A 25,000-nucleotide genomic window follows, 5' to 3' on the forward strand; every position below is an offset into this window, starting at 1 on the left:
CTTCTCCTCCCCTTCCTCTTCACCTAACCTTCCTTCACGTCCATCCACCTTGATCAACCCATACACGCCTTTCCTGACCTAACTAATGAATATTTTTCGTGCATGAGGGATACCATTCAGAGTTACGCAGAGAGAGAGAGAGAGCCTGACAGATAGAGCAAATGATGAATGACGGGAGGGCGAGGGGACACGAGGGGAAAGATTAAGCATGGAAGGAAGAGGAGGAGAGGGGAAAATGAGATGGAAACGTGACATGGAGGAGAGGGGATAGTGAATAAGAGGGGGGAGAGGGAGAGGGAGCTTAGTAATGTAATCAAATAGGGAGAAAAGACGAAGAAGAAGAAGGCAGAAAGTGAGACTAGGCGAAAATGAGGTGACAACGTGACAAGGAGAGAGAGAGGGGGGAGGTGGGAGGGGGAGAGAGAGGGAGGTAGGGAGTTCTGTAATGCAATCAAATGGGGAAGAGGTAGAAGGAAAAAAAAGTGTGGACAAGACGTGGGTGTAAAATGAAGTGTGAGAGCTCAATAGTTAAAAATAACATTAAATTCTTGTTAAAAAGCCAATTTAGTTTTTAATTTTGTTTTTGTTTTTACTTTCCCTTCCGGGTTGTGAGGTGTTATCAATTTCTTCACTCTCAAGTAAACCGAAGAGTGGGAAGGAAGGTGTTAAGGAATAAGTGATGATTGAAGGAGGACAAGGAGAGGGATAATAACGAGGAAGAGAAATATTGTGATGTAGAGATGGAAGAGGGTGTCGTTGACCAGCTCTGTGTGTGTGTGTGTGTGGGAGGGCTAGCTATACCTCCTACCACACACCTACACCACCACCGCTTCCCTGTGTGTGTGTGTGTGTGTGTGTGTGTGTGTGTGGGAGGGCTATACCTCCTACCACACACACCTACACACCACCACTGCTTTCTCACTGTGTGTGTGTGTGGTGTGAGGGCTGAGCACTCTCCCACCACACACCCACACCACCACCGCTTCCCTGTGTGTGTGTGTGTGTGTGTGAGGGTTAGCTATACCTCCCACCATTACTGACCCACACCACCACCGCTTCCTGTGTGTGTGTGTGTGTGGGAGGGCTTAGCCACCCCACACACCCACACCACACCACCGCTTCCTGTGTGTGTGTGTGTGTGAGGGCTAGCTATACCTCCACACACACCTACACCACCACTGCTTCCCTGTGTGTGTGTGTGTGAGGCTAGCTATACCTTCCTACCACACACACCCACACACCACCACCGGGGCTTCCCCTGTGTGTGTGTGTGTGTGTGTGTGTGTGTTAGCACCTCCTACCACACGCCCACACCTCACACCACTGCTTCCCTGTGTGTGTGTGTGTGTGTGTGTGAGACATGATACCTCCTACCACGCCCACACCACCACCGCTTCCCTGTGTGTGTGTGTGTGTGTGTGTGTGTGAGGGCTGGGGCTTACACCTCCTACCACACACCTACACCACCACCGCTTCCCTGTGTGTGTGTGTGTGTGTGTGTGTGTGTGTGTGGGAGGGCTAGCTATACCTCCTACCACACACCTACACCACCACCGCTTCCCTGTGTGTGTGTGTGTGAGGGCTAGCTATACCTCCTACCACACACCTACACCACCACCGCTTCCCTGTGTGTGTGTGTGTGTGTGTGTGTGAGGGCTAGCTATACCTCCTACCACACGCCTGGCTGACCACCACTGCTTCTCTCCCTGTGTGTGTGTGTGTGTGTGTGTGAGGGCTAGCTATACCTCCTACCACACACACCTACACCACCACCGCTTCTGAGTCAATGTCAACTTGTCTGGCGATTTGAATCTATCTATCTATCTCGGAGTCTCCTGTTGTAGCAGTCAATAAGTCTCACATTAATTCTCTAATCTCAGTCGTATCAAGGAGGAGGGAAGGGAAGGAGAGAGGAGAGGGGAGGGGAGGGGAATGGAGGGGAGGGGGAATGGAGGGGAAAGGGAATGGAGGGGAGGAATGGAGGGAGGGAATGGAGGGGTGGGGGGGAAAGAAAGAGGGCTTTTAACCGTGACAGGACATTAATTAAACCTCCGCCACATCATACAAATAACATCATCCTTCCTCACTTTATACAGATCAAGTATTAATGCCAGAAAGAGCAACGATCTCTGCCCTACCTCCTCATGCCCTCACGCCCCCACACGTTAATCCCGGTAAACTTATTGTCTAAATCAGTTTAAAAACGGCCACAGTCATCACAAGTGAATTATGTCACATGTCTCCTCTGCCCGGCCACGCCACGCCGCCCCCTAATACAATTTGCATGGGAAGTTCTCCACAACTGGCGGCTCTCTTTACGTGCGATTATATTACAGTACCGGGATATGTCGCCCCCCCACCCCCTCCCTCCTCTACTGCTCCGCCACGCCTCTGTTAAGTGACATGATGTGATGGTGGGTGTGGTGGTGAGGTGTGGTGGTGAGGTGTGGTGGTGAGGCGAGGTGTGGTAGTGAGGTGTAGTGGTGGGTGGTGAGGTGTGGTGGGTGGGGTAGTTTGGTGTGGTGGTGGATGGCTGGTGTGGTGGTGGATGGATGGTGTGGTGGTGGATGGCTGGTGTGGTGCTGGATGGTGGTGGGTGGATGGATGGTGTGGTGGTGGGTGGATGGTGTGGTAGTTGTGTGTTGGAGTGTGTGTGTGTGGGGGGGGGGTGGAAGAGTGCTAGGGTATGTACAGTGTCGGGGTACAGTGTTGGCGAGGAGTTATGGTATTGGCCAGGTATATAGTGAGACAAGAGGCCTATAGACCTTGGAGATGATCAAAACCTGACAGCGGTTTAACAGATATCAAACGTTCTGTCATATACCACGTGTGTCTACCTACAACTCTCCACACACTCACAACACTCGATTCCCACACCACCAGCCAACAACCCCCCTCCCTTCTCCTCTTGCGGCATTTCTTTCTACACTCAACGTAAACAAGAAACATAATCCCTCGCTACACCTTCCTCCTTGACCTGTCTTAGTCTACGTCATTCATCCCTGTCTTGTCTCTCACCTGGGCGTCTCTCACCTGGGCGTCTCTCACCTGGGCATCTCTCCCACGCCATCCTTCCCTCCCACGCAATCCCCCCCTTACACGCACCTCCCTCCCTCCCTCCCACCTGCAGCCGCCGCATGTGACTGACTACAAACACGTGCTAATGCAGTTTCCCGTGATCAGGTGACGCCATTAACGCCACTCTCAAACATCCCGGGGAATTATGGACCGTAAACCTGAGACTGGCTGGACACGGGTCGGGCACACACGGTGGGTGACACGTCGAGGAGGAGGAAGACATGGAGGAGGACAGAGAGGAGGAGGACATTGTGGAGGAGGAGGAGGAGGAGGGTATGGAGGAGGAGGAGTACAGGTGAGGAGGAGGGGGACATGGAGGAGGAGTACAGGTGAGGAGGAGGGGGGCATGGAGGTGGAGGAGGAGGAGGACAGGTGAGGAGGAGGACATTGTGGAGGAGGGGAACACAGGAGGAAGAGCAGTTATACCTCACGTAAAGAGAGACACCCAGGTAACTCAGTATAATAACTCATAGAAGTGAGACAAGACTGTTCTCTTTCTCTTCTTCCTCTCTCTCTTCCCTCTTCTTTTTCTCTCTATAAACCCTTCTCTTCCCTTCTCCATCTCTCCTTCGTTTTTCTCTTGCTCTCAATATATCTAAATATCCATTACTCTCTCTCTCTCTCTCTCTCTCTCTCTCACCTCCCCTCTTAGGACTCAGCCATTATCCAGAAGACTATTTCCTCGTTCCCCAGAATGGCTGTTGGCTTGTTCCCCTCACTGTCATCTCGCCCGGGGAGGGAGGGAGGGAGGGAGGAGGAGGGAGGGAGGGAGGAGGAGGAGGAGGAGGAGGAGGGTGGAGGTGGGGAGGGTCGAGAGGAGGGAGGGGCTAGGAGGAGGGTGGAGAGTGGGGGAGGGGGAGAAGGAAGGGGAGGTAAGGGAGAGACTGTTATTAGGCAGAGACAATTGGCACTCTACGAGGGGTTGTGACACTGTGTAAAGGGTGCCACCTATAGTACTGTGAAGGGTGCCTATGGTGCTGTGTTGGGGTGCCACCTATGGTACTGTGTAAGGGTGCCCACCTATGAGTACTGTGTAAGAGGTGCCACCTATGGTACTGTGTTGGGGTGCCACTATGGTACTGTGTTGGGGGTGCCACCTATGGTACTGTGTGGGGTGCCACCTATGGTACTGTGTGTGGGGGTGCCACCCTATGTGCTGTGTTGAGGGCGCCACCTGTACTGTGTGAGGTGCCACCTGCTATGGAGGTGCCTTGCTGTGAAGGGTGCCACCAATGGTAATGTGTAAAGGGTGCCACCTAGTGGTACAAATGAGGTGCCACCTATGGTACTGTGTAGGGAGTGCCACCTGGTACTGTGTTAGGGGGTGCCACCAATGGTGCACTGTATAAGGGGCTACAAATGGTGCACTGTGTGAGGGGTGCCACCTGTGGTACTGTGTGGGGTGCCTTTGCTGTGTAGGGGTGCCACCTATGGTGCTGTGTGGTGTGCCACCAATGGTACTGTGTGGGGGTGCCACCTATGGTACTGTGTGAGATGCCACCAATGGTACTGTGTGGGGTCCTATATCTGTGTGGGGTGCCACCAATGGTACTGTGTGGGGGTGCCAATGGTACTGTGTGAGAATGCCACCAATGGTACTGTATAAGGGGTGCCACCAATGGTACTGTATAAGGGGTGCCATAATGGTACTATAAGAGGTGACAACTATAGTCAGTCTAAGGGGTGCTATCTATGGTACTGTGGTACTGTTAAAGGGGTGCCACTTATGGGACTATGTAAGAAAGTGCCATCTATAACACAGTGTACGAGAGAGAGGGAGGGTTACCAGGCACTACACACAGCACTGTACATCAAGAGTGCTTCAGTATTAACAAGCCGTGACGCAGCACATGCCAACCACAGCAACATATAGACTAGTATACCCTCCTCCCCCATCGTGAATGACCGAGCATAGAAACAGGGAGTAACAACAATAACAACAGAATGTAAACAAAATACTGACTGGAAGAACATAGTAACCAACCCTTTTTTCTCTCTCATTTTCTTCAAACCTCAACCTTCTTCTCCTTCTTCTTCTTCTTCTCCTTCTCCTTCTCCTCCTCCATTTAACTAACTTGTGTTTGTACCTGTAACTTGTTGTTTTCATTCTACTCTAAAACACCGAGGAAAGGAAGAATAGGAGGAGAAAGAGAGTGGAGGAAGAGGATGAAGAGGAGGTGGCGTCAATATCTTCCGAGAACTTCAGGGTTTTTTTCTTCGTTAGAGCGGTGTGTATGGCGGGTGTTGGTAAAGTCATCACACACACACACACACACACACACACACACACACACACACACAGTTCATAAAAGAAACAAGGAAGAGGTGACAGAGAAGAGGAGGAGAGAAAAAAAGGGGTGAAGGAGAGGGAAAAAAAGAGGTTGAAGGAGGAGGTGAGAAAGAGATTAATGAGGAGAGAGGAGGGAGTGAGAGAGGGGGGAGTGTGAGGGAGGGAGGTGAGGTGAGAGGGAGGAGGGAGGAGAGTGAGGGGAGAGTGAGGAGGGAGAGTGAGGGAGGAGGTGAGGGGGAGTGAGGGAAGGAGAGTGGGGGGTGAGGGAGGGGGGAGTGGAGGGAGGGAGAGTGAGGGAGTGCAGGAGGGGAGGTGATGGGGAGGATTGAGGGAGAGGATAAAAATGAGGGGAAGTGAGGGAGGGGAGGTGAGAGAGTGAGGGAGGGAGGAGGGAGGAGGGAGGGAGGGAGGGAGAGTGAGGGAGGAGAGTGAGGGGGAGGAAGGAGGGAGGTGGGGGGTGAAGGAGGAGAGTGGGGAGTGAGGAGGGGGGGAGAACGAGAGGGGAGACAGGAGATGGAGGAAAGATGTAGAAGGGGAGGAGGAAGTGAGGAGGAGAGTGGGAGGGTAGGGGATAGGGAGGAGTGAGGGGGAGAGAGGGGGGAGAGAGAGGAGGGGGAGGAAAACTGGGAGAGCCAATAAGCGTGAATATGCCAAACTTTACTCAGGTTGACTTCTACCAGAGATAGGTGTGTGTGTGTGTGTGTGTGTGTGTGTGTGTGTGTGTAAAATCACCCAGGGTTCATTTTATTCACATATCAAAACAAAACAAGACACACATCGTTAACTACACACACACACCAAGTGTCAATGACCCCCCACGATACAGCTCTCCCAGGGTAAATAGTGACTCCTAACACTCCCATTGTAAACAGGTTAAGTGTAGCTCAGTTTGGATTAGGTTACTGTAGGTCAGGTTAGGTTAGGTTAGGTCAGGTCAGGTTAGGTTAGGTTAAGTTAGGTTAGGTTAAGTTAGGTTTGCTCAGGTTAGGTTAGCTCAGGTTAGGTCAGCTCAGGTTAGGTTAGGTTAGCTCAGGTTAGGTTAGGTCAGCTCAGGTTAGGTTAGGTCAGGTTAGGTCAGGTTGGATTAAAATAGGTTATGTTATGTCACGTGTGGTTAGGTTAGATTAGGTTAAGTTAAAGATTTACTTCAACAACCCGACACACCAACACCCCCCCCACCTTCCTCCTCGCATTTCCTCCTCAGTTCCCCTTTAAAACCTAACTGCATACTTCCTCGTCAACCCTCCCCCTTCCCCCTCACACTTCCTTTACGTTATCATTCTACTTCTTCATGCCACTTCCTCATTATCTCTCTCCTCTCCTCCTCTTCTTAATCTCTTCCTCCTTCGCCTCCATGCCTCTTCCATCATCATCGTCATCATCATCATTTTATCTGGGTCTGTCTTTCTTATTCATTATATTTAGTTTATGTTGAGAGAGAGAGAGAGAGAGAGAGAGAGAGAGAGAGAGAGAGAGAGAGAGAGAGAGAGAGCAGCGGCAACAGTCCCGTTATCCGAAACACCTGTGCTCCTCCCCCCCCCACCACCACACCTGTTCCTACACCTGTACACCTCAAACACCTGTGACACAACCTACATAACTACATTACTTTCACTTTGTTCTAAATACAGGTGACTCGATATAAACAACTGACAGTAAATCCGCACAGGTAGAAATGGCTTACCAAATAATGCCACTCTAACACTTAACTACAGATGTTCTTTACGTTTTCAATACACTTATAAGTAGTAGTATAAGTAGTAGTAGTAGTAGTAGTGAGAATATTTATCATAAACAAAAACAACGAAAAGAACACGTGTTTTATCTTTAGCCGATAAGTAAATCATAATCGACTAAATTAATGTAAATTGACCCATTGTTAATTATTTATATATATATATATATATATATTTAAAACACATTTGTTGTACACTGAACTAAAACAGCAACGACCTCAATATTATTACAAACATATGACTTTACAAACATATGACTCAACTAAGATGTTTTTCATACAGGTTAGGTCAAGTCGGGTTAGGTAAATTGATGTTAAATTGAGTTAGAATCATGGTATTTTAATCTAGAATCTCTGGGTTAGGTTAAATTGATGTTAAATTTAATTGTGAAGATTATAGTATGTTAAAAATTATAGAACTAATGGAGATGAAGCGCCCTATAATCACTCAACCACTTGCTATGGGTGTATAATTATTTCGTATAAAGATTCTAATTATACTAACCAAAAACAAGATCCCACAAGGTAATTAATCACAATGTAAACAAACTGTTATATGACGAATTACATGATAATTATATAACATCTCTTCACTTTCTGCTAATTAATTGTATAACATATTTTTCCTCTTATTTTTTATAATCCAAACATGACGTACTATAATCCATTCATGGAATAATTTACGCCAAAGTTCTGTGGACGTGTTATAATGCGTACATCGTGTGTGTGTGTGTGTGTGTGTGTGTTGCGTAACTTGTGTGTAATTATAACTTTATTTTTGTTCACTTCCGCGTATCATTTTTTGCCTCTATTGTCTATGTTATTATTATTATCGGACATTTGTACTGGTAATGGTTATAATTACAATATTATTTTTGGTTTAAGAATAAAACTAAAGGTTGGTAAGATTATATAAGAGATTTGGAAATAATAAATAACTTCTAAATATTCTAATAAAATTGCATATCGAAAAAACGGAAATGTTAATATTTATGTCTCTAGCTTTTGTTTCTGTGCATTTAAAGTTGAGTAAAATATTAATGTAATCAAGAAAAATTTATGAGTAGGAAAGAAGTTTTTAAATTTTACGTAGGTTGTTGTCAAGGAATACCTTAGCAACGGGACCCGGCAACAAAGGAACACTGACTGAGACACACACCCAAGGCTCAGTCACTTCTTGAACGCAGGCGTCTCCCACCCACCCGTGACGTAGAAATGACGTCACAAGTCCAACCTAGGTGTGTAGTTGTCATGTTGTCATATTCCATTAAGATATTATGGGACCAACACTGAGGATAAACATGCAACAAAAACTTCATATAAGTGAATGATTAATAATCATCAATAAGTGGTGGGTGTTTAGGTAGCTTGAAAATTTATATATTAAGAAAAAACTCGTAAACAAAATACTCCCCCCTGTCAACTTCTCGCTAGCAAACGGTGATGCCATACAGAGAGCACGACATTCTTGCAGTTACAACATATAGACCGCAGTTACGAATCAATAACCATTCTGCTTTTAAAAATAACATATCAATATAATGTCTTACTCACGGTCAAAAATCACATGACTCCTTAAGAGTTGTTTGATGTTGTGTAAGAGGCTAAAACAGCGAGTATCGTCTTAGGGTGGCGGGATTCATGGTGATTGCCAAGCGTCGCAACATGTGACTACGGAGGTTCAATATTGCCTCGTGAAAGCAAAACCTCTCCCCGCCAGCCAGCCCAGAGTTACGTAAGGAGTGTGTTGGACCATGGCTCATCCCGCGTGTGTGTGCCTTTCCTGTTGCAAGTTACTAACCTTTCAAGGACGATGATTTTAACTTATAACCCTTTGAGGTCGATGACTGGAATTACTGAGGACGATGATTTTAAGTTATGACTCTTTAAGGACGAGAATTTCAGATAGAACCGCTTGTTCAAGGGGACAGAAAATGTTCCAACACGACAGTAAAGGAAAAGTGACAATTTTATGAAGGAGTAAAGGAACATCCTGACGCTAACCTAATCTAACCACAACAAACAAATCTCACTTAACCTAATCCCGTATTTCTGGCTGCCTCTCCTTGCCTGACGAATGGAGGCTTTTACAGATTGAGGGATGATTTGTTTTAACGGTTATGGCTTAGAGGAGTCAGTGTCTTATTCTTGTGAGATGATTCAGCCACTGACTAGATAAACTTTGTGAAGAAAACGTAAAATAATAAAGCACAGTTGAGAGAGGTAAACAGTGTGTGTGTGTGTATGTGTGTGTAGAGGTGTTGTGGGTTGACGCGTGGCACCTGAGCTGGTTAATGCCACTTTTGGCACTCACTCCTCACCTGTGAAAGGACGAGGTCACGAGACTATTGATTCCTCGCCACCCATCAGCTCTGTGAATATTGCATGACTCGCATGACGGAGCCTACCAGAGTGGCCTTCACTCTACCCTACCTACCTACCTTCCTTCCCTCCCTCCCTCACTCTCCCTTTCTCCCTCCCCTAAATATATCCCTTCTTCCCTCCCCCACTCTCTCTCTCATCTGCGTATGTAGCAAAACAAACCAGCTATAGGGATAACTACGTAAGCGTATACGCAATTTTTTAGAAGCATCTGAAGATCAAGGTTTACGCCGGCAATGTTGTCTTACGATTCACTATTGTCATTTATCGTTGGAAAATTATCATAAGAGTTACTGACAAATATACAGATGTGTAGGTGGTAGGTAGATACAACGTAGGGAAGTCATGTACATATTGTCACTTGTATACGGGGCATAGAAAGACATGCACGCACACAAACATACACATCGCTACCAAACGTACACACACGCACACCAGACATGCACAAATCAAAGTCAAACACACGTACACAAAACACATGCACAAAGGAAGTGTATAAAATTTGGGAGTATAATATGTGTACAGTCAGGTATAACGAGTGTAATGAGTCAGGTGATATACGGGTATGTTGGGACACCTGCGGCACATGACCCACATGGAGGCAAGCATGACACACCTACCATGCACATGTGGCACTCCTACCAACACTTAACACCTTTGTGTTTATGTGTTTCACTTGTGTGTCATGTTGATGGTGATGGAGGAGGAGGCAGCTTGTATGCATGCATAAACACACACACAGATATATATATATATATATGCACACGTACACAAAGGCATGCACACACGCACACACACACACAAAAACAATATATGTACACGCACACAAAAGCATGCACTGATACATATACACACACACATATATATGCACACGTACACAAAAGCATGCACCGACACATATACATACGCACGCACGCACACATACACACAGTCACATCCACCACCACGCACTAGCAGGGTTTGGTAGTGGACTACTGCACCATCCTCGTCATCGCCACCTACACACCTCACGCAGTCCGCCACTACAACAAAATTCAGCCCATAAGAGTCCGCACTGAGATGTAAGAACAGCACCATCCCATCTATTGTTAAAATAATAAACAACAACTGATTGGTGTACTGTACAGCCCTGTAAATGTATTCAACGTATATCATTATGTCTAAATCACATGTAAGTTTGTATATTTTCAGCCACCGGCTGCAACTCTATTATAAACCGTTTATTATTATTATTATTTATTATTACACACACACAGACATATATGCACACGTACACACACGCGCACACACACACACACACACACACACACACACACAATAAAAAAAACATAAAACGATCAACCCCGAGTAGAAAACAGTGTTACCAATTTAGGCTAAAACCCCAAAAAAATCTTCCCCTACCTACCCTCACCTAATCCTCCTCCCTGCCCTTACTCTAAAGGTCGCCCTCCAATCTTGTATTACAGAGCACCTCCACCTCGTGTGTTAGGTGAGGTGAGGTTAGAACTAGGTTAGGTTAGACTTGGTTAGGTTTGGTTTGGTTATATTAGGCTTGGCTAGGTTAGATTAAGTTAGGTTAACATTACAGTAGTTAATCTTCAGGTGAAAATAAGCTGGGGGGGGTTAATCCTCAGGTGATCCAATAACTCAATATTCTTACAGCTGTGACGGATAACGTGAACAGACTTGATGCCCAGGTACAACCGAATACACCTGGCCTGAGCACGGTGGGTTCGTGTACTGTACGTGAGGAAGGTTCGTGTACTGTACGTGAGGAAGGTTCGTGTACTGTACGTGATTCGGATCAGAGCCATCATGACCTAATTGTCTGAATTTTATAAAGGTAAAAAAAAATGTGTTGTGTGTGTGTGTGCGCGCGCATTTCAGTACCTACACAAATATTTGACACCTGTTCACACTCTACACTTGTACACCTAACAACTGTAGAGAAGGAGATGGAAGAGGCACACAGCTCCTACGTCACGGCGATAATATGAAGCCCTGCAGTGTCTGGGTGAAGTGAGGTGAGGCCACGATAGGTAAGGGTCAGGTTAGGTCAGGTTAGGTTAGTTCAGGGTAATATGGGTTGGGTTGGGCTATGTTAGGTAAGAGTTGAACTGTTCTTGTTAGTTTAGGATAAGATAGGTAGGTTAGAACAGATTAGGATGGCTTAGGGAAACGTTAGGATGGGATAGGATAGGGTTAGGTTAGTTCAGGTAAGATGGGTGGGGTTGGGCTATGTTAGGAAGCTGGACTGTCTTGTTAGTTTAGGATAAGATAGGTAGGTTAGAACAGATTAGGGGATGGCTTAGGGAAACGTTAGGTTGGGCTAGGTTAGGTTAGGTTAGTTCAGGTAAGATGGGTGGGGGCTATTAGTAAGAGTTGAACTGTTCTTGTTAGTTTAGGATAAGATAGGTAGGTTAGAACAGATTAGGATGGCTTAGGGAAACGTTAGGATGGGATAGGATAGAGTAAGATGTGTCAGCTGTGTTCCCCGACTCGTCATAGCCCCACCACCTTCACACACACTTACGTAAATAGAGTTAGTCAAGTAAGTCAGGGTTTCCTTGTACGGGTGAAGCAGAGGCCAGCTGACGGTGCTCGAGCAGGGGTTAGGTTAGGTTTACCAGTGTGTGTGGATTAACCATAGGTAATCTACAAGCAACCATACTCACGTATAACTAGTCACTACAAGCACACACACACACACACACACACACACACACAATAAGCCGCGTTCCAGCTTTCACGACCCTTTTTCCAGGCGTGTCCTCTTGACGACGACATCGCCAACAGGTAGACAGATGGATATGGGGGGTGAGGGAGGAGCCAGTGGGTGGGTATGGACTGGTGGGACTTTTTTTTTGGTGGGTAGGGTGGGTAGGTGGGACAGGGTGGGTAGGAGGACTGGGTGGTAGACATGGGGGTAAGGTATCTGTGTGGTCATCTCGGCGAGTTCCGTTACCAGAGGAAGGGACAAGTCTTCCTGTCCCTATTGATGTAACCTGCCCATGAATCACGCGCCGTCTCACCTGGGACAGGGAAATGGGGGGAGGGAGAGGGAGGAGGAGAAAGGAAGAAAGGAAGGAAGGAAGGAAGGAAGGAAGGAAGGGCACAGTAGTAGCAGGGTATGACTCTCTCAGCACATCTGTCTCAGCTTAATGTTTGTCTAAATGATGAAATATGCAGAGGACGCCCCCCCCACCACAGCTGCTGCCTCATCCATCTCTCTTCCTCCTACTGTCAACACTACTACCACCATCACCAACGAGAACATCAATATCCCATGACCTTGACCTTTGACCCCTACCTCCAACAAGAACAAAAGACAATCGACAACACTCACCATCCCTGGACATGCCGAGAGCTAGACACTTCTGAAGGCGACAGTACTGACAGCGGTTGCGGTTGACGCGGTCCACCACACAGTTCTTCTGACGGGGGCACTGGTAGTTCACAACCGAGGACTGAGACCTCCTGAAGAAGCCTTTGCAACCCTCACACGTGATGACGCCATAGTGGACACCTGACGACTTGTCGCCACACACTTTGCACGGGATGATCTCGATCTGAGCTGTTGAGGGAGAGAAGGTGCGAGGGTATTAGTAACCTGTGAACAGTAGTCATCACACACACACACACACACACACACACACACACACACACACACACACACACTCACACACACACACGATAAATCCTCGGGCAAATCACAATTATCAATACTAATAGCAACAACAATAATAATAATAATAATAATAATAATAATAAATAAATATATATAATAAACAATAACAAAACACGTCACACACAGATACAAGAGAAGAAATCCAGAAATAAACTAAGTGCCTGACTCTTCCACTAAACTCTCCCACACACCTCAACACACTACAGACATTACACAACTAAATCAATCAATCTACTCAATGCTCACCTGTTAATTAATTATAGACAGGTACAACTAATCGGCTCCTTAAGTTATCGGGAGAAAATTTCATAATAAGGTGTGCGTGTTGACGAGTCTGGGATCAATGTCCTGTAGTGTTATCTTACAGTATAACAGCACTGATAACACACACACACACACACACACACACACACACACACCATTAAACAATATCACCTCATTATACCAAATGACAAACACGAACACAAAAGCAGACTCACGAAATAAATAAATAAAAAACTTTAAAATTGGAAAATAAAAGAGGAACGCGCCGCAAGACTTAAGTGACAGCGTGTAACCAAAACCACAACAATTCCGCCTTTCTCAATATGATACGAAAAACCTCGTGTAACTGTATATTTATAGGTATTATCGCATGTATAAGATCCCGGGGATAAAATAAATATAAATTATTTAGAAAAAAGAGAGGAATCCGTTAACTGAGGTCTTATACAAGGCGGTAAAGCTACTCAAATCATCATGGGTTAGGCAGTGCGGCTCAGTGATGATCTCATACCCGACGCTGACGAATGGCTGGCAAGATTCCCCGCCTCGGTGACGTCACTACTACGCTGGCCAATGGCGCGCCAGTCTCCCACAGCTTCTCGGGGCATTGAACTTCCTCCGGTCATTTACTCCGACTCACAGACTGACAGGGAAGTATACTTAATTATTTGAATATTAAAAATTTTACCTTCTATGAGGCATCTAACGTATATTTGTCCATTATTCCCTGTGTGAAGTATCAAATAAATTTATATTAAGGCTGAAAAACCTAACATTGTATCCTTGACCAATTGAAAGCAAGCAATCATGACGTCATGCTGCACGGGAACCAATGAGAAGCAGGAGCTGGCGACGAGTGAGGACATGTCGATAGTGTGTGGGTGCAACGACCTCACCACCCAAAACAGACTAACCGCCGGGGACAAAGACCTCTTGCAATTCTTCCCTTATTATATTTAAACACATTAAGCAACAGGAAATAGAACCCACATTATATGACGTCACTGCGTTCAGGAGAAAAGTCCGGATTGGGTTATACTAAGTAAACAAGAAGGTAGACATATGACTTAGCTGAAACGTGCGTGCGTGTGTGCGCGTGTGTGTGTGTGCGTGTGCGTGTATGTATCTAGTTATTATTAGTCCACTACACCTGTACCTGTATTTCTCACCTGTATGATAATTAAAAATACCCTGCCAATTATTCGGTAATGCGGAAGTGTGTATGAATGAGTGTGTGTTGTCTAAAGGCATTCACACACACACACACACACACACACACACACACACACACACACACACACACTCACTCACACACACTCACACACACACACACACACACACACACACACACACACACACACACACACAAAGTGATACAGGAGGTAGTTTACAACAGGCTCAAGCGCTGGGTTATAGGAGGTTGGTCTTGGGAGTAAAGTAAAGGTTAATGAACTGGCTATGTGCCTGATGCCTCCCTCTCTCTCTCTCTCTCTCTCTCTCTCTGTCTCTACGGCTGCCGCCCCCTCTCTCTTCAGCATTTCCTTTTTATCTTTCTCCTTCTTCCTTACTTTAAACTCACTCTCTCACTTCTCTCTCTCTCTCTCTCTCATTTTTCTTTCTCCTCTTTCCCTCACTTTAACCTCCCCTCTCTCTCTCTCTCTCCTCTCTCTCTCCTCTCATTGCTCTTCACCTCTAAATCTTTCGTTCCTGCTCCTTTATTTTCGTCGCTTTCTTTCCAACCCTCTCTATCTCTCTCTCCTTTCTCATTCTCTCCCCCCCCACCCCCCTCTCTCTCATGATGTCACTTTCACCAACACTATGGGTGTATGTCTGTTTGTGTGAATACGTGTTTACAGTAACTCTGTGTACATGTTTGTGTGTGTATATGTATGCATGTGTATGTAAGTGTAAACGTACTGTATCTATGTGTATTAGAGTTTATGTCTGTTTCTGTGTAAGTGTGTGTGTATGTCTGTGTGTGTATGTCTGTGTGTGTGTGTGTGTGTGTATGTATGTATGTAAGTAAGTGTGTATGAAAGAGCAGTCACCAACCAGCTGGTCAGTGTAAAAGTCACCAGTCCTCCTCAAATGTTAGTTACCTCTCTCTCTCTCTCTCCTCACCCAGCCTCTCCCCATCCTCTCCCAGCCTCTCTTTCTCCCCTCCCATCCTACCCACCCCATCATCTCCCAGCCTCTCCCCGGCTCTCTCCTTCTCACATCCCCTCCATCTACTCCTCCCTCTCTCCCTCCCTCCTTCTTTCTCTCTCTCTCCCAACCCCAGCCATAGTTAATACCTCACCGACTAATTCCACTTTTACCATTGTCCAGAGAGAGAGAGAGAGAGAGAGAGCTAACTTGCAGTCTCTGACCATCTTTTTAACCGAACAATTTATTTCCGGCGAGTCACCTGCACCTCACGTGTGTGTGTGTGTGTGTTCTTTGCCATCCTATCTTGCTGTAACGTGTGCCTCTCTCTCTCTCTCTCTCCAGTCTTAAGTTACTCTACAAGTTGTTGTTGGCTGGCAGTGTACAACATCTTCAAGACGCTCGTGGCACTACTAGCGGTAAGAGGTGCCAGCAGCCCTGACAGTTAGTGGTAGCCGAGGTTGTAGGGCCGGATTAACCCCTCTTCCTTAACTTAACCTAACCTAACCTCACCTAAGAGAACCCAACCCAACAACCCAGCCTAACCGAACCCAACCCAGCCTAACCGAACCCAACCCAACAACCCAGCCTAACCGAACCCAACTGAACCCAACCTAACCCAACCACAACCGTACCTAACTACTTAATGTCCGCTAACCTAACTCATCCTAACCCAATCCAATCCTAATCCAACCAAACAATCCTACCCTGTAATCAGTTATATGAACCAAAAATTCATAAAATAAATAAAAAATAAATTCAAAAGATAAAAAAAACAAGTAACAGTAAAAAAAAGTTGAGACACGAGACATATGGAGTGACGTAATGGTGTTGAGTAACCTGTAGGGGAGGGGAGGAGGGGAAGGGAGGAGGGGAGGGAGGGGGAGGAGGGGAGGGAGGAGGGGGCAGGAGGGAGGGGAGGGAGGGGAGGGAGGGAGGGGAGGGGAGAGGGGGAGGGAGGTGAGGGGAGGGAGGGAGAAGGGGGGAGGTGTGAGAAGGAAAGGGAAGAGGATGAGGAAGGGAAGGGGGAGGTGGGAAGGGAGGGAGGGAAGGAAGGAGAGGAGAGAAGAGGAGGCCGCCACCACACCTGTTCACTTGGCTCATGCACGTGTGTTTACCTGTGTCTGGCTTATCCTCCCCCTCCTCCCCCTCTTGGCTCCCCTCCCCCCTTGTCCCCTTAGCCGTCCTCACTGGCCTCAGGGTGATGTGTAAAGGGGAAGGAGAGGGATAGGGAGAGGTATAGGGGGGAGAGGGATAGGGAGAGGTAGAGGGAGAGGTAGAGGGAGAGGTAGAGGGAGAGGGGAGGGAGGATGGAAGGGGGCGCGTGGGAACTATTTCATCTCTCCCTCTCCCCCTCTACCTCACTACTCCTCCCTCCCCTCATTACTCCTCCCTCTCCCTCACTACCCCTCCCTCTCCCTCACTACTCCTCCCTCCCCTCACTACTCCTCCCTCCCCTCACTACTCCTCCCTCTCCCTCACTACCCCTTCCTATCCCTCATTACCTCTCCCTCACTACTCCTCCCTCTCCCTCACTACCCCTTCCTATCCCTCATTACCCCTCCCTCTCCATCACTACCCCTTCCTCTCCCTCACTACCCCTCCTCATTACCCCTCCCTCTCCCTCACTACTCCTCCCTCTCCCTCATTACTCCTCCATCTCCCTCACTACCCCTCCCTACTCTTCCCTCTCCCCCACAGCTAACAACCCCGTCAACGAACATGAACTAGGTCGTTAGCTACGTTAGAGAGGAAACTAAATATCCCTCACCAGCAATACACATCCATTGGGTCAGTCAGGTCAAAAGAGCCAGAAGTAACGACGATAAAACTCAGCTAAAATTAAAAGCTAAAAAAAATAATAATAAAAAATAAAAAATATTAAAATTGAAAATTACACGAGAAAAAATCCGAGAGATCAAAAGTTCCAGGACACAGAAATAATCTCCAAAAGACAGAAATAAAACCCTGGAGGTAAAAAAAAACCCAAGAGATAGAAACACTCCAAAGACCCACAAACACCCTCCAAAGACCCACAAACACACCACAAATACCTACAAACACTCCAAAGACCCACAAACAACCTCCATCCACCTACAAACACACCACAAATGCCTACAAACACTCCAAAGACCCACAAACACACTAAAAGTACCTACAAACACCTCCAAAGACCCACAAACACACCACAAATACCTAAACACCCAAAGACCCAAACACACCACACCCACAAACACCCTCCAAAGACCCACAAACATACCACACAACACCTACAAACACTCCAAAGACGTACAAACAACTCCATCCACCTACAACACACTCCAAAGACCCACAAACACACCCCAAAGACCTACAAACAACCTTCAACTATCCACACAACCCATCAACCAACAAACACCCTCCGAAGACCTAAACCCTCCAAAGACCCTCCAAAACCCACAATCTCCTAAGACCTACAAATACCCTCCACAGACCTACAAGCATTCTCCAAAGACCTGCAAACACCCTCCAAAGACCTACAAACACCCTCCAAAGACCTTCAAACACCCTCCAAAGACCTACAAACAACCTCCAAAGACTTACAAACACCCTGAAGGTCCCAACATCACCGCAGACCGTCGTGGGAGCGCGTTATACCTTCCTCTGAGGTGCGCCTGCCTCTCTCTCTCTCTCTCTCTCTCTCTCTCCTCTACTGCGCAGTTGTGGGAGCTTCTGTGACCGAGTAGTGACCGTCACAGGAAGCCTCCTTTCACGCCCACTACACCTGCGCCTTGAGAGAGAGAGAGAGAGAGAGAGAGAGAGAGAGAGAGAGAGAGAGAGAGAGAGAGAGAGCCTATCTACCCACCCAACCACATCTAATTTTTTTTTGCAAGTTCCACCCTCAATATTCACCTGGTCAACGTGTTCCATCCTCTATGTTCACCTGTTCAACATGTTCCACCCCCAGTGTTCACCTGTACCTCTCCCCAGCCACTGAACAATGATACAGGTATTTCATGTATTGCAGCTCCTACAAAAACACTTAATTTAACCAGAAATATAATCCAGTAGATACAACGTCGGATCACCTGAAGATTAGACACCCTAGCTTAATTCCCCCTTAACGCTAACCTAACCTAACCTTAGGACGCGTAAGGGTGGTTCATCTTCAGGTGAAATAAGCTGGGGGAAGGGGGGTGTACTCTTCGCGTGATTCACATCTACACGGATGAGAGTTTTGTTGGCTGATAAACACATTCAAGTTCGCATTTCACTGTAATGGCTAATCATACATAACTATTATATTAATTTTTTCAAGTGAATTATTATTATTAATTTCAAAACCGTATATTATATGAAACTTCAAATGCTTTCTGTGATTCTATACTTACGGTAATCCAACAGCCCTCGAGAATACTCACAGCTTCTTAACGTAAACTATGTATGGACTACCAACATGACCACTACTAATATTAAAGCATCTAATCTTATACAGTATATATAGTAACGGTGTTTTATATACAGTAGATCTCGTGTATTTGTTTACTGAAGTTTGGTCAAATAATTCTTTGTAGTTATAGAGACGTTGATTCTTGTGTACGTAAATTTCCTCTTGTAAATGATCTTGAACCGTATTAAATATGGCCTCAAATTACTTCCGTCTCGGTAGGTGAGCCAAGAAATTCTTACAAGAAAGGTAGAGCAGACAATGACACCTGTCCTCCCGACCCCTGCATTACAGAGACTGTGTGGGGTGGGTCAGGGAGACAGGCGGCTGTACCGCACTCCCTCACTTGTGTACCATTCCACACTGCTGCCGCGTACCCTCGCCGCTCACACTGCTTCTGTTCATTCATGCACCTGGCTCTCTCTCTCTCTCTCTCTCTCTCTCTAAGTCGTGAGAATGTAAATAAACATCCCGAAGAAAAACGATATAGGGGATAAATTGTCATTAGTCAACTGAGGGGAGCCGAGCTCTCTGGACCGACAGGTGGGCGAAGAAACCCGTTATTACAACATAAACATTTCACATACACCATCAGCAGGAACTCTACACCTCAACATCTGATTACATACGTTTTACATCAGTGTTAGTTAATCTTAAATACGATACAAACTATCAACAAGGTTCAAGAAAGTTCCTGAGAAAAGTTCGCGCGTCAGATATGGTCTTCAAGAAAGTTCCTGAGAAAAGTTCGCGCGTCAGATATGGTCTACTCCAAACCCCGTTAATAGACCACCTAACGGGACTCCTGAACGAACCGCTACGCCAGGCAGAAGAATAGTCACGCCACTCCACGAGCTCATCTCACACCCTCAATTGTCTCCTTATGATTCCCAAATAGCTTCACAAAACACAAGATTTCTAATGTTACGTTACTCGCGAGGAATTACTTAACCGATGCAGAGAAACCAAGATAGGTATAAGAGTTTAAGTGTAATTCAGAATGGAGGTTTGGCATCGCGGTGCATTCCGAGGTGTTTATGGCGGGCCAGAGCGTATGCTTCACTACCTGGACTTCCACAGCTTTGCCTCCCTCCTCACACACACGTCTTCCTCTGAATAATACTGACAACCAATCTCTACCCCGCCTGCAGCAAGATTCTATAAGAAGACAAACAATAACGCGGAATATAGAACAAAACAAACACGGCGGATGTTCTCCACTTACACTGTTGCCACAAGCATTTTCCTCCTCTGGTATCATACACTATCTTAACTTCTAAGTAACTTTCCTCCTCTATTAGACTCAATCTTGACCTCAAACGTCTACCATTTGTTTCTCTCCCACTATCAGTCAATGGTGTCTTATAAATACAAATATATAACAGTAAACACGATTTCAACACAATACGTCTTCAACGGTGTTCGATTAAAAAACCCGCCATTTTTAAAACTCCATCCCCACGATAAATTATAATTAAATAGAAACTCTTTATCTCTACATGACAACAGAATTATAAAAATTGCAAGGGAATGTTAATATTCTAGACATACACGAGTGTTTCAGTTACACACACAGGCTATATAAGACCTGTTACGTCAACATTTATTTAATTTATCTTAGTGTTGTCATTTTCTTTACAACAATAAGTCTGGCGTTTCTCAATTGTATGATTTCTCATTGAAAATTAAGGTTTATGTAATAATAATAATAATAATAATAATAATAATAATAATAATAATAATAATAATAATAATAATAAACCCTCAAAATGGTTTTCTTCCCATTCCGTCTTCAGTATCCGCCCTTGTTCTCCCTTATTCAACCCACTCCCCAACACATCCTTCCCACACCTACACCGCCTTCCCCCACACCCACACCACCTTCCCCCACACCAGTTCCTTACTCTACCTCAAGAAATACATCCTACGCATTTCCTCCCCTTCTAATTTACTCATTCCTACCTCTATCCATCTCTGACCCCCCAACACACACATCACACCAGGAAAATCAATCTTAGCGCCACACACACACGCACACACACACACACACACACACACACACACACACACACACACACACACACACACACACACACACACACACACACACACACACACACACACACACACACACACACCAGCCTCGCCAGACGTGAAGAACTCGTTTCATTTACTTTATGTTACCGGGGCTTATACTGCACTACAGCGGTACATAAAATAATGCTTTGTGTAATAATAATAATAATAATAATAATAATAATAATAATAATAATAATAATAATAATAATAATAACAATAATAATAATCCGATTGTTGTTATCATTATCATCTCCATAAAAAAAATCACACCAGTAAAAATACCACCATCATCACTACTGAGGTAACACTCAACTTTCATAACTCTCTTGAGACAAACACCTCAGCATCTCACCTGAGTACCAGCACCCTCAAAAAACCTGTCTACCTGTCTCAAAACTCATTAGCTTTTATATGCATTCATTATATGTTTACATGCACCTGTGTTCAGTTTACTAAGTCTTACCTACATCACATAATCTCTTCCGAATGTTTTTATTTTTGTCAATCTAACATTACGACCGAATTGCTTTCTTACGGTGGTCTGGTTCTACTTTTTTACTACTACTACTACTACTTGTTTTTTTTTAAAACGTGGCCTCCAGCCTCCCCCAATAGCCACACCTTCGCCACCATTTATTTACCTTTTATTAAATATCCTAATACATAAGCAACTATCCTATCTGTGTTAAATTAGTTGAGCCGCAGATCGATGCGGCATTCGGTGACTGTAGCCTCATAGTCGATATCTGCAGCAGTTGACGGAGTAGGGGCAGAAGCTCTCGTTCCCCTGAGGCAGAGCAAAGCCGACCGAAGGAGAGAGAAGGACAGTCGACATCTCATCCAGGCTGTGACATAACTTCTGGGCTGCTGCTTCTGTTCGGAGATCAGCTCCGCGAGTCTGGCGTAGAAACATCTTGCGCTTGGGCCCATCCCACCAGAGGTTGTGAACACTAGCGGAGTGAAGCTGCCTTGATCGACATTTTGAATTCTCTCCCCATATGCCCTTCTCTTGTCGTTCCCGTTCCTCCTATGTGCAGCATCGAGAGCTAGGTTACGGTGACAAACGGCCATGGGATCAAAAATCCTGATGTCGAAGAAGGCTCGCTGTCCCCGCGTCCAGAATCCTCGAGCACTGACGTCCACACGGGCTTCGTTAGATGTGTTTGAAGTCCTGTGTTGGAGGATCTCGCCATCCAGTGGAAGGAGGGTCGGTTCTACCATGACGTCCCGGCAGGTTTCCTTCAACATATTTGCTGTGAGATCCCTTACCTCGTCATGCCTCATGCATATGAAGCCACCCTTCTTGCAAACCATGGCGTGATCGCCATCATAGGAATAGCCACACACGCATTGGGAGGGCAAACCATCTACTGGCCAACCGTACCTTAGAGCAATGGCATCTGTAAATTCTTGTTTGTTAAGGGTGAAACCATTTGCCCTTATCGGTAACGTAGTTAACCAGTTCGAGGCGCCCACCTCCTGCGCTATAGCTACTTTTTTTGTCAGATTTTCTGGAACCTGCAGCAATAGTTGCTGCAACATGTCATTTTGGCAGTGCTGCTGATCTGTTGTAATGGATCTACGGATCTTATTAACTTCGCTGGTGTCCACTTCCCCTGTTGCATTCTGGGCTATTATGTGGTCAGTGAGGGCTGCCGTGAGCTTAAGTGAATTTTGATGTTCAGAGTCAGCAACTTATACTACTACTTATACTACTACTATTATCTACTACTACTACTACTACTGCTGCTGCCATTTTATTTCTATTATTATTGTATTTTCTTTCTATTCTACTTCTACTTCTACTTATTCGTCTTCTTTCTCCTCTTCGTCGGGTTACCTTATTAAATCACATTCTCTCTCTCTCTCTCTCTCTCTCTCTCTCTCTCTCTCTCTCTCTCTCTCAATTATTATTTTCTATCTTCCCTTCTCTCGTGTTTCTCTTTTTATTTTGTGGTATTTTTCCTAATTTCTCTCTCTTATTATCTATCTCTCTCATCATCTCTTTTTCTTTGTAATTTATAACTGGGTTGGGTTAGGTTAGGTTAGGTTAGGTTAGGTTAGGTTAGGTTAGGTTAGGTTAGGTTAAGATAAGAATAGGCTAGCAGTAGAATATTTAATTAATCACCAGGTAAAAAAAGGCAGTGTGGTGGTGGTAGTGGTGGAGGTGGAGGTGGAGGTGGTGGTGGTGGAGGTGGAGGGAGGTGGTGGTGGTGGTGGTGTGCTCGCTACTACTACTCACACACACTCGCTGGGTTTATATTCGTGTGACATCCTGATCTGCCCAGTGTTTGTTTAATGGAGGTGGTCGTCTCTCGAGGAGTATTTGTGCATGAGGTGGATCGTGTATACGTTTGTGTCGCCGTGTATGTAGTGTGTGTAAGCTCATGTTTAACTGGTACTGTACACACACACACACACACACATGACTACATCCACATGACACTGTTGCCAGGAAGTAAACATCGAGATTTACATAAGAGTATATTAATGTTTTACAATATTTGTCGCTAAATTTGAATATTTCTTTTCTTGTCTTTATTTTCACAACAACATGCAAATTGAAACAACTAATTCCAAAATGATAAAAATAAGAACACTTGAAGATTAATTCATCCAGCTTGTTAGATTAGGTAGGTCATGTTATTATGTCTGGCTAGAAGGTCAAATGTTAGTTTACGTAGTTTAAGTCAAGTAAAGATTAGGTAGGTTAGATGAGTACAAGGTTAGGGTCACTGTAGGTTAGGTTAGGTTAGATGAGATTGAGTTAGGGTCACTGTGGTACAGGGTTAGGTTAGTTAGATGAGACTGTGTTAGGGTCACTGTAGGTTAGGGTCACTGCAGGTTGGGTCACTGCTAAGAAGTTAGGTTAGGTTAGATGAGATCAGGTTAGGGTCACTGTAGGTTAGGTTAGGTTAGGGTTGAAGTGATGAGACTGTACGGTCACTAAGGGAAGTAGGGGTTAGGTTAGATAGATGAGACTGTTAAGATCACTGTGAGGTTAGGTTAGGTTAAGTTGCTGTCTTAGGCTAGCGCTGGGGGTTAGGTTATGTTAGGTTAGATGAGATCAGGTTAGGGCCACTGTAGGTTGTATAGGTTAAGGTTATTCTAGGCTACGCTGGGGGTTAACCCTTCAGGTGATCCAAATATCATTCTACTGGGTTGGTTCTGTTCTGGGTTCATAGTTGCCTACCGTGTATGATAGTAAAATCTACTCCATCTTGAATTTCATGGGAGGGGACGCAGGTACATACAACTATAACAGCATGTCACGAACCATAAACCTGTCGTAACATAGATAAACCGACATACGTTAGGTTAGGTTATGACATTGGTGGAAGTTATGGCACCGGTAGGTTAAGTTATAGTACGTTAGGTTAGGTTATGGTAACTTGCAGGTTCAGGGTTATGTACCGTAGGTTAGGTTATGGTACCGGTAGGTTAGGTTATGGTACCGGTAGGTTAGGTTATGGTACCGGTAGGTTAGGTTAGCGGTACCGGTAGGTTAGGTTATGGTACCGGTAGGTTAGGTTATGGTACCGTTAGGTTAGGCTAGGTAAAAATTGTAAGATTGGGTTATGCTAAGTTAGGTTTTGCTAGGTTAGGTTAAGTCAAATTGTTAAAGTTATGCTAGGTTAGGTTAGGTTTTGTTTACCTAGGCTAGATTAGGTTGGGTTAGTTTTGTCAATTAGTTAGTTAGGAGAGTGATAGGTTAAGGTTAAGAAATTAGGATAGGTTATAAATTATTCCAGTTCGCGTGTATCATATGACGTCATAAATAATAACTATCATCACAGTCTCTCCATCCCAGGAGCCTAAAACAACGCAGATTCCACGACTGCGCGAAACCGACGAACCCAGACCAACCGTTCACAGGCAGTACATTCCTTCCTTTAAGTCTATTAAAAGTAA

At 45.4% G+C, this 25,000-nt stretch overlaps 1 protein-coding gene across 4 annotated transcripts in view; it reads right to left on the reverse strand.

The window, feature by feature from the left end:
- LOC121857681 (probable nuclear hormone receptor HR3) overlaps positions 1–25,000 on the reverse strand; it is a 128,541-nt gene that overhangs the window by 58,528 nt on the left and 45,013 nt on the right. For all 4 annotated transcript variants that reach the window (XM_042353751.1, XM_042353750.1, XM_042353749.1 and 1 more), the window contains exon 2: positions 12,832–13,059. In XM_042353751.1, coding sequence (XP_042209685.1) covers positions 12,832–13,059 — 228 coding nt within the window. The remainder of the gene's footprint in view (positions 1–12,831; positions 13,060–25,000) is intronic.

The sequence above is a fragment of the Homarus americanus genome, unplaced genomic scaffold, assembly GCF_018991925.1.
Source record: "Homarus americanus isolate GMGI-L3 unplaced genomic scaffold, GMGI_Hamer_2.0 scaffold16712, whole genome shotgun sequence".
NCBI classification, from domain to species: Eukaryota; Metazoa; Arthropoda; class Malacostraca; order Decapoda; family Nephropidae; genus Homarus; species Homarus americanus.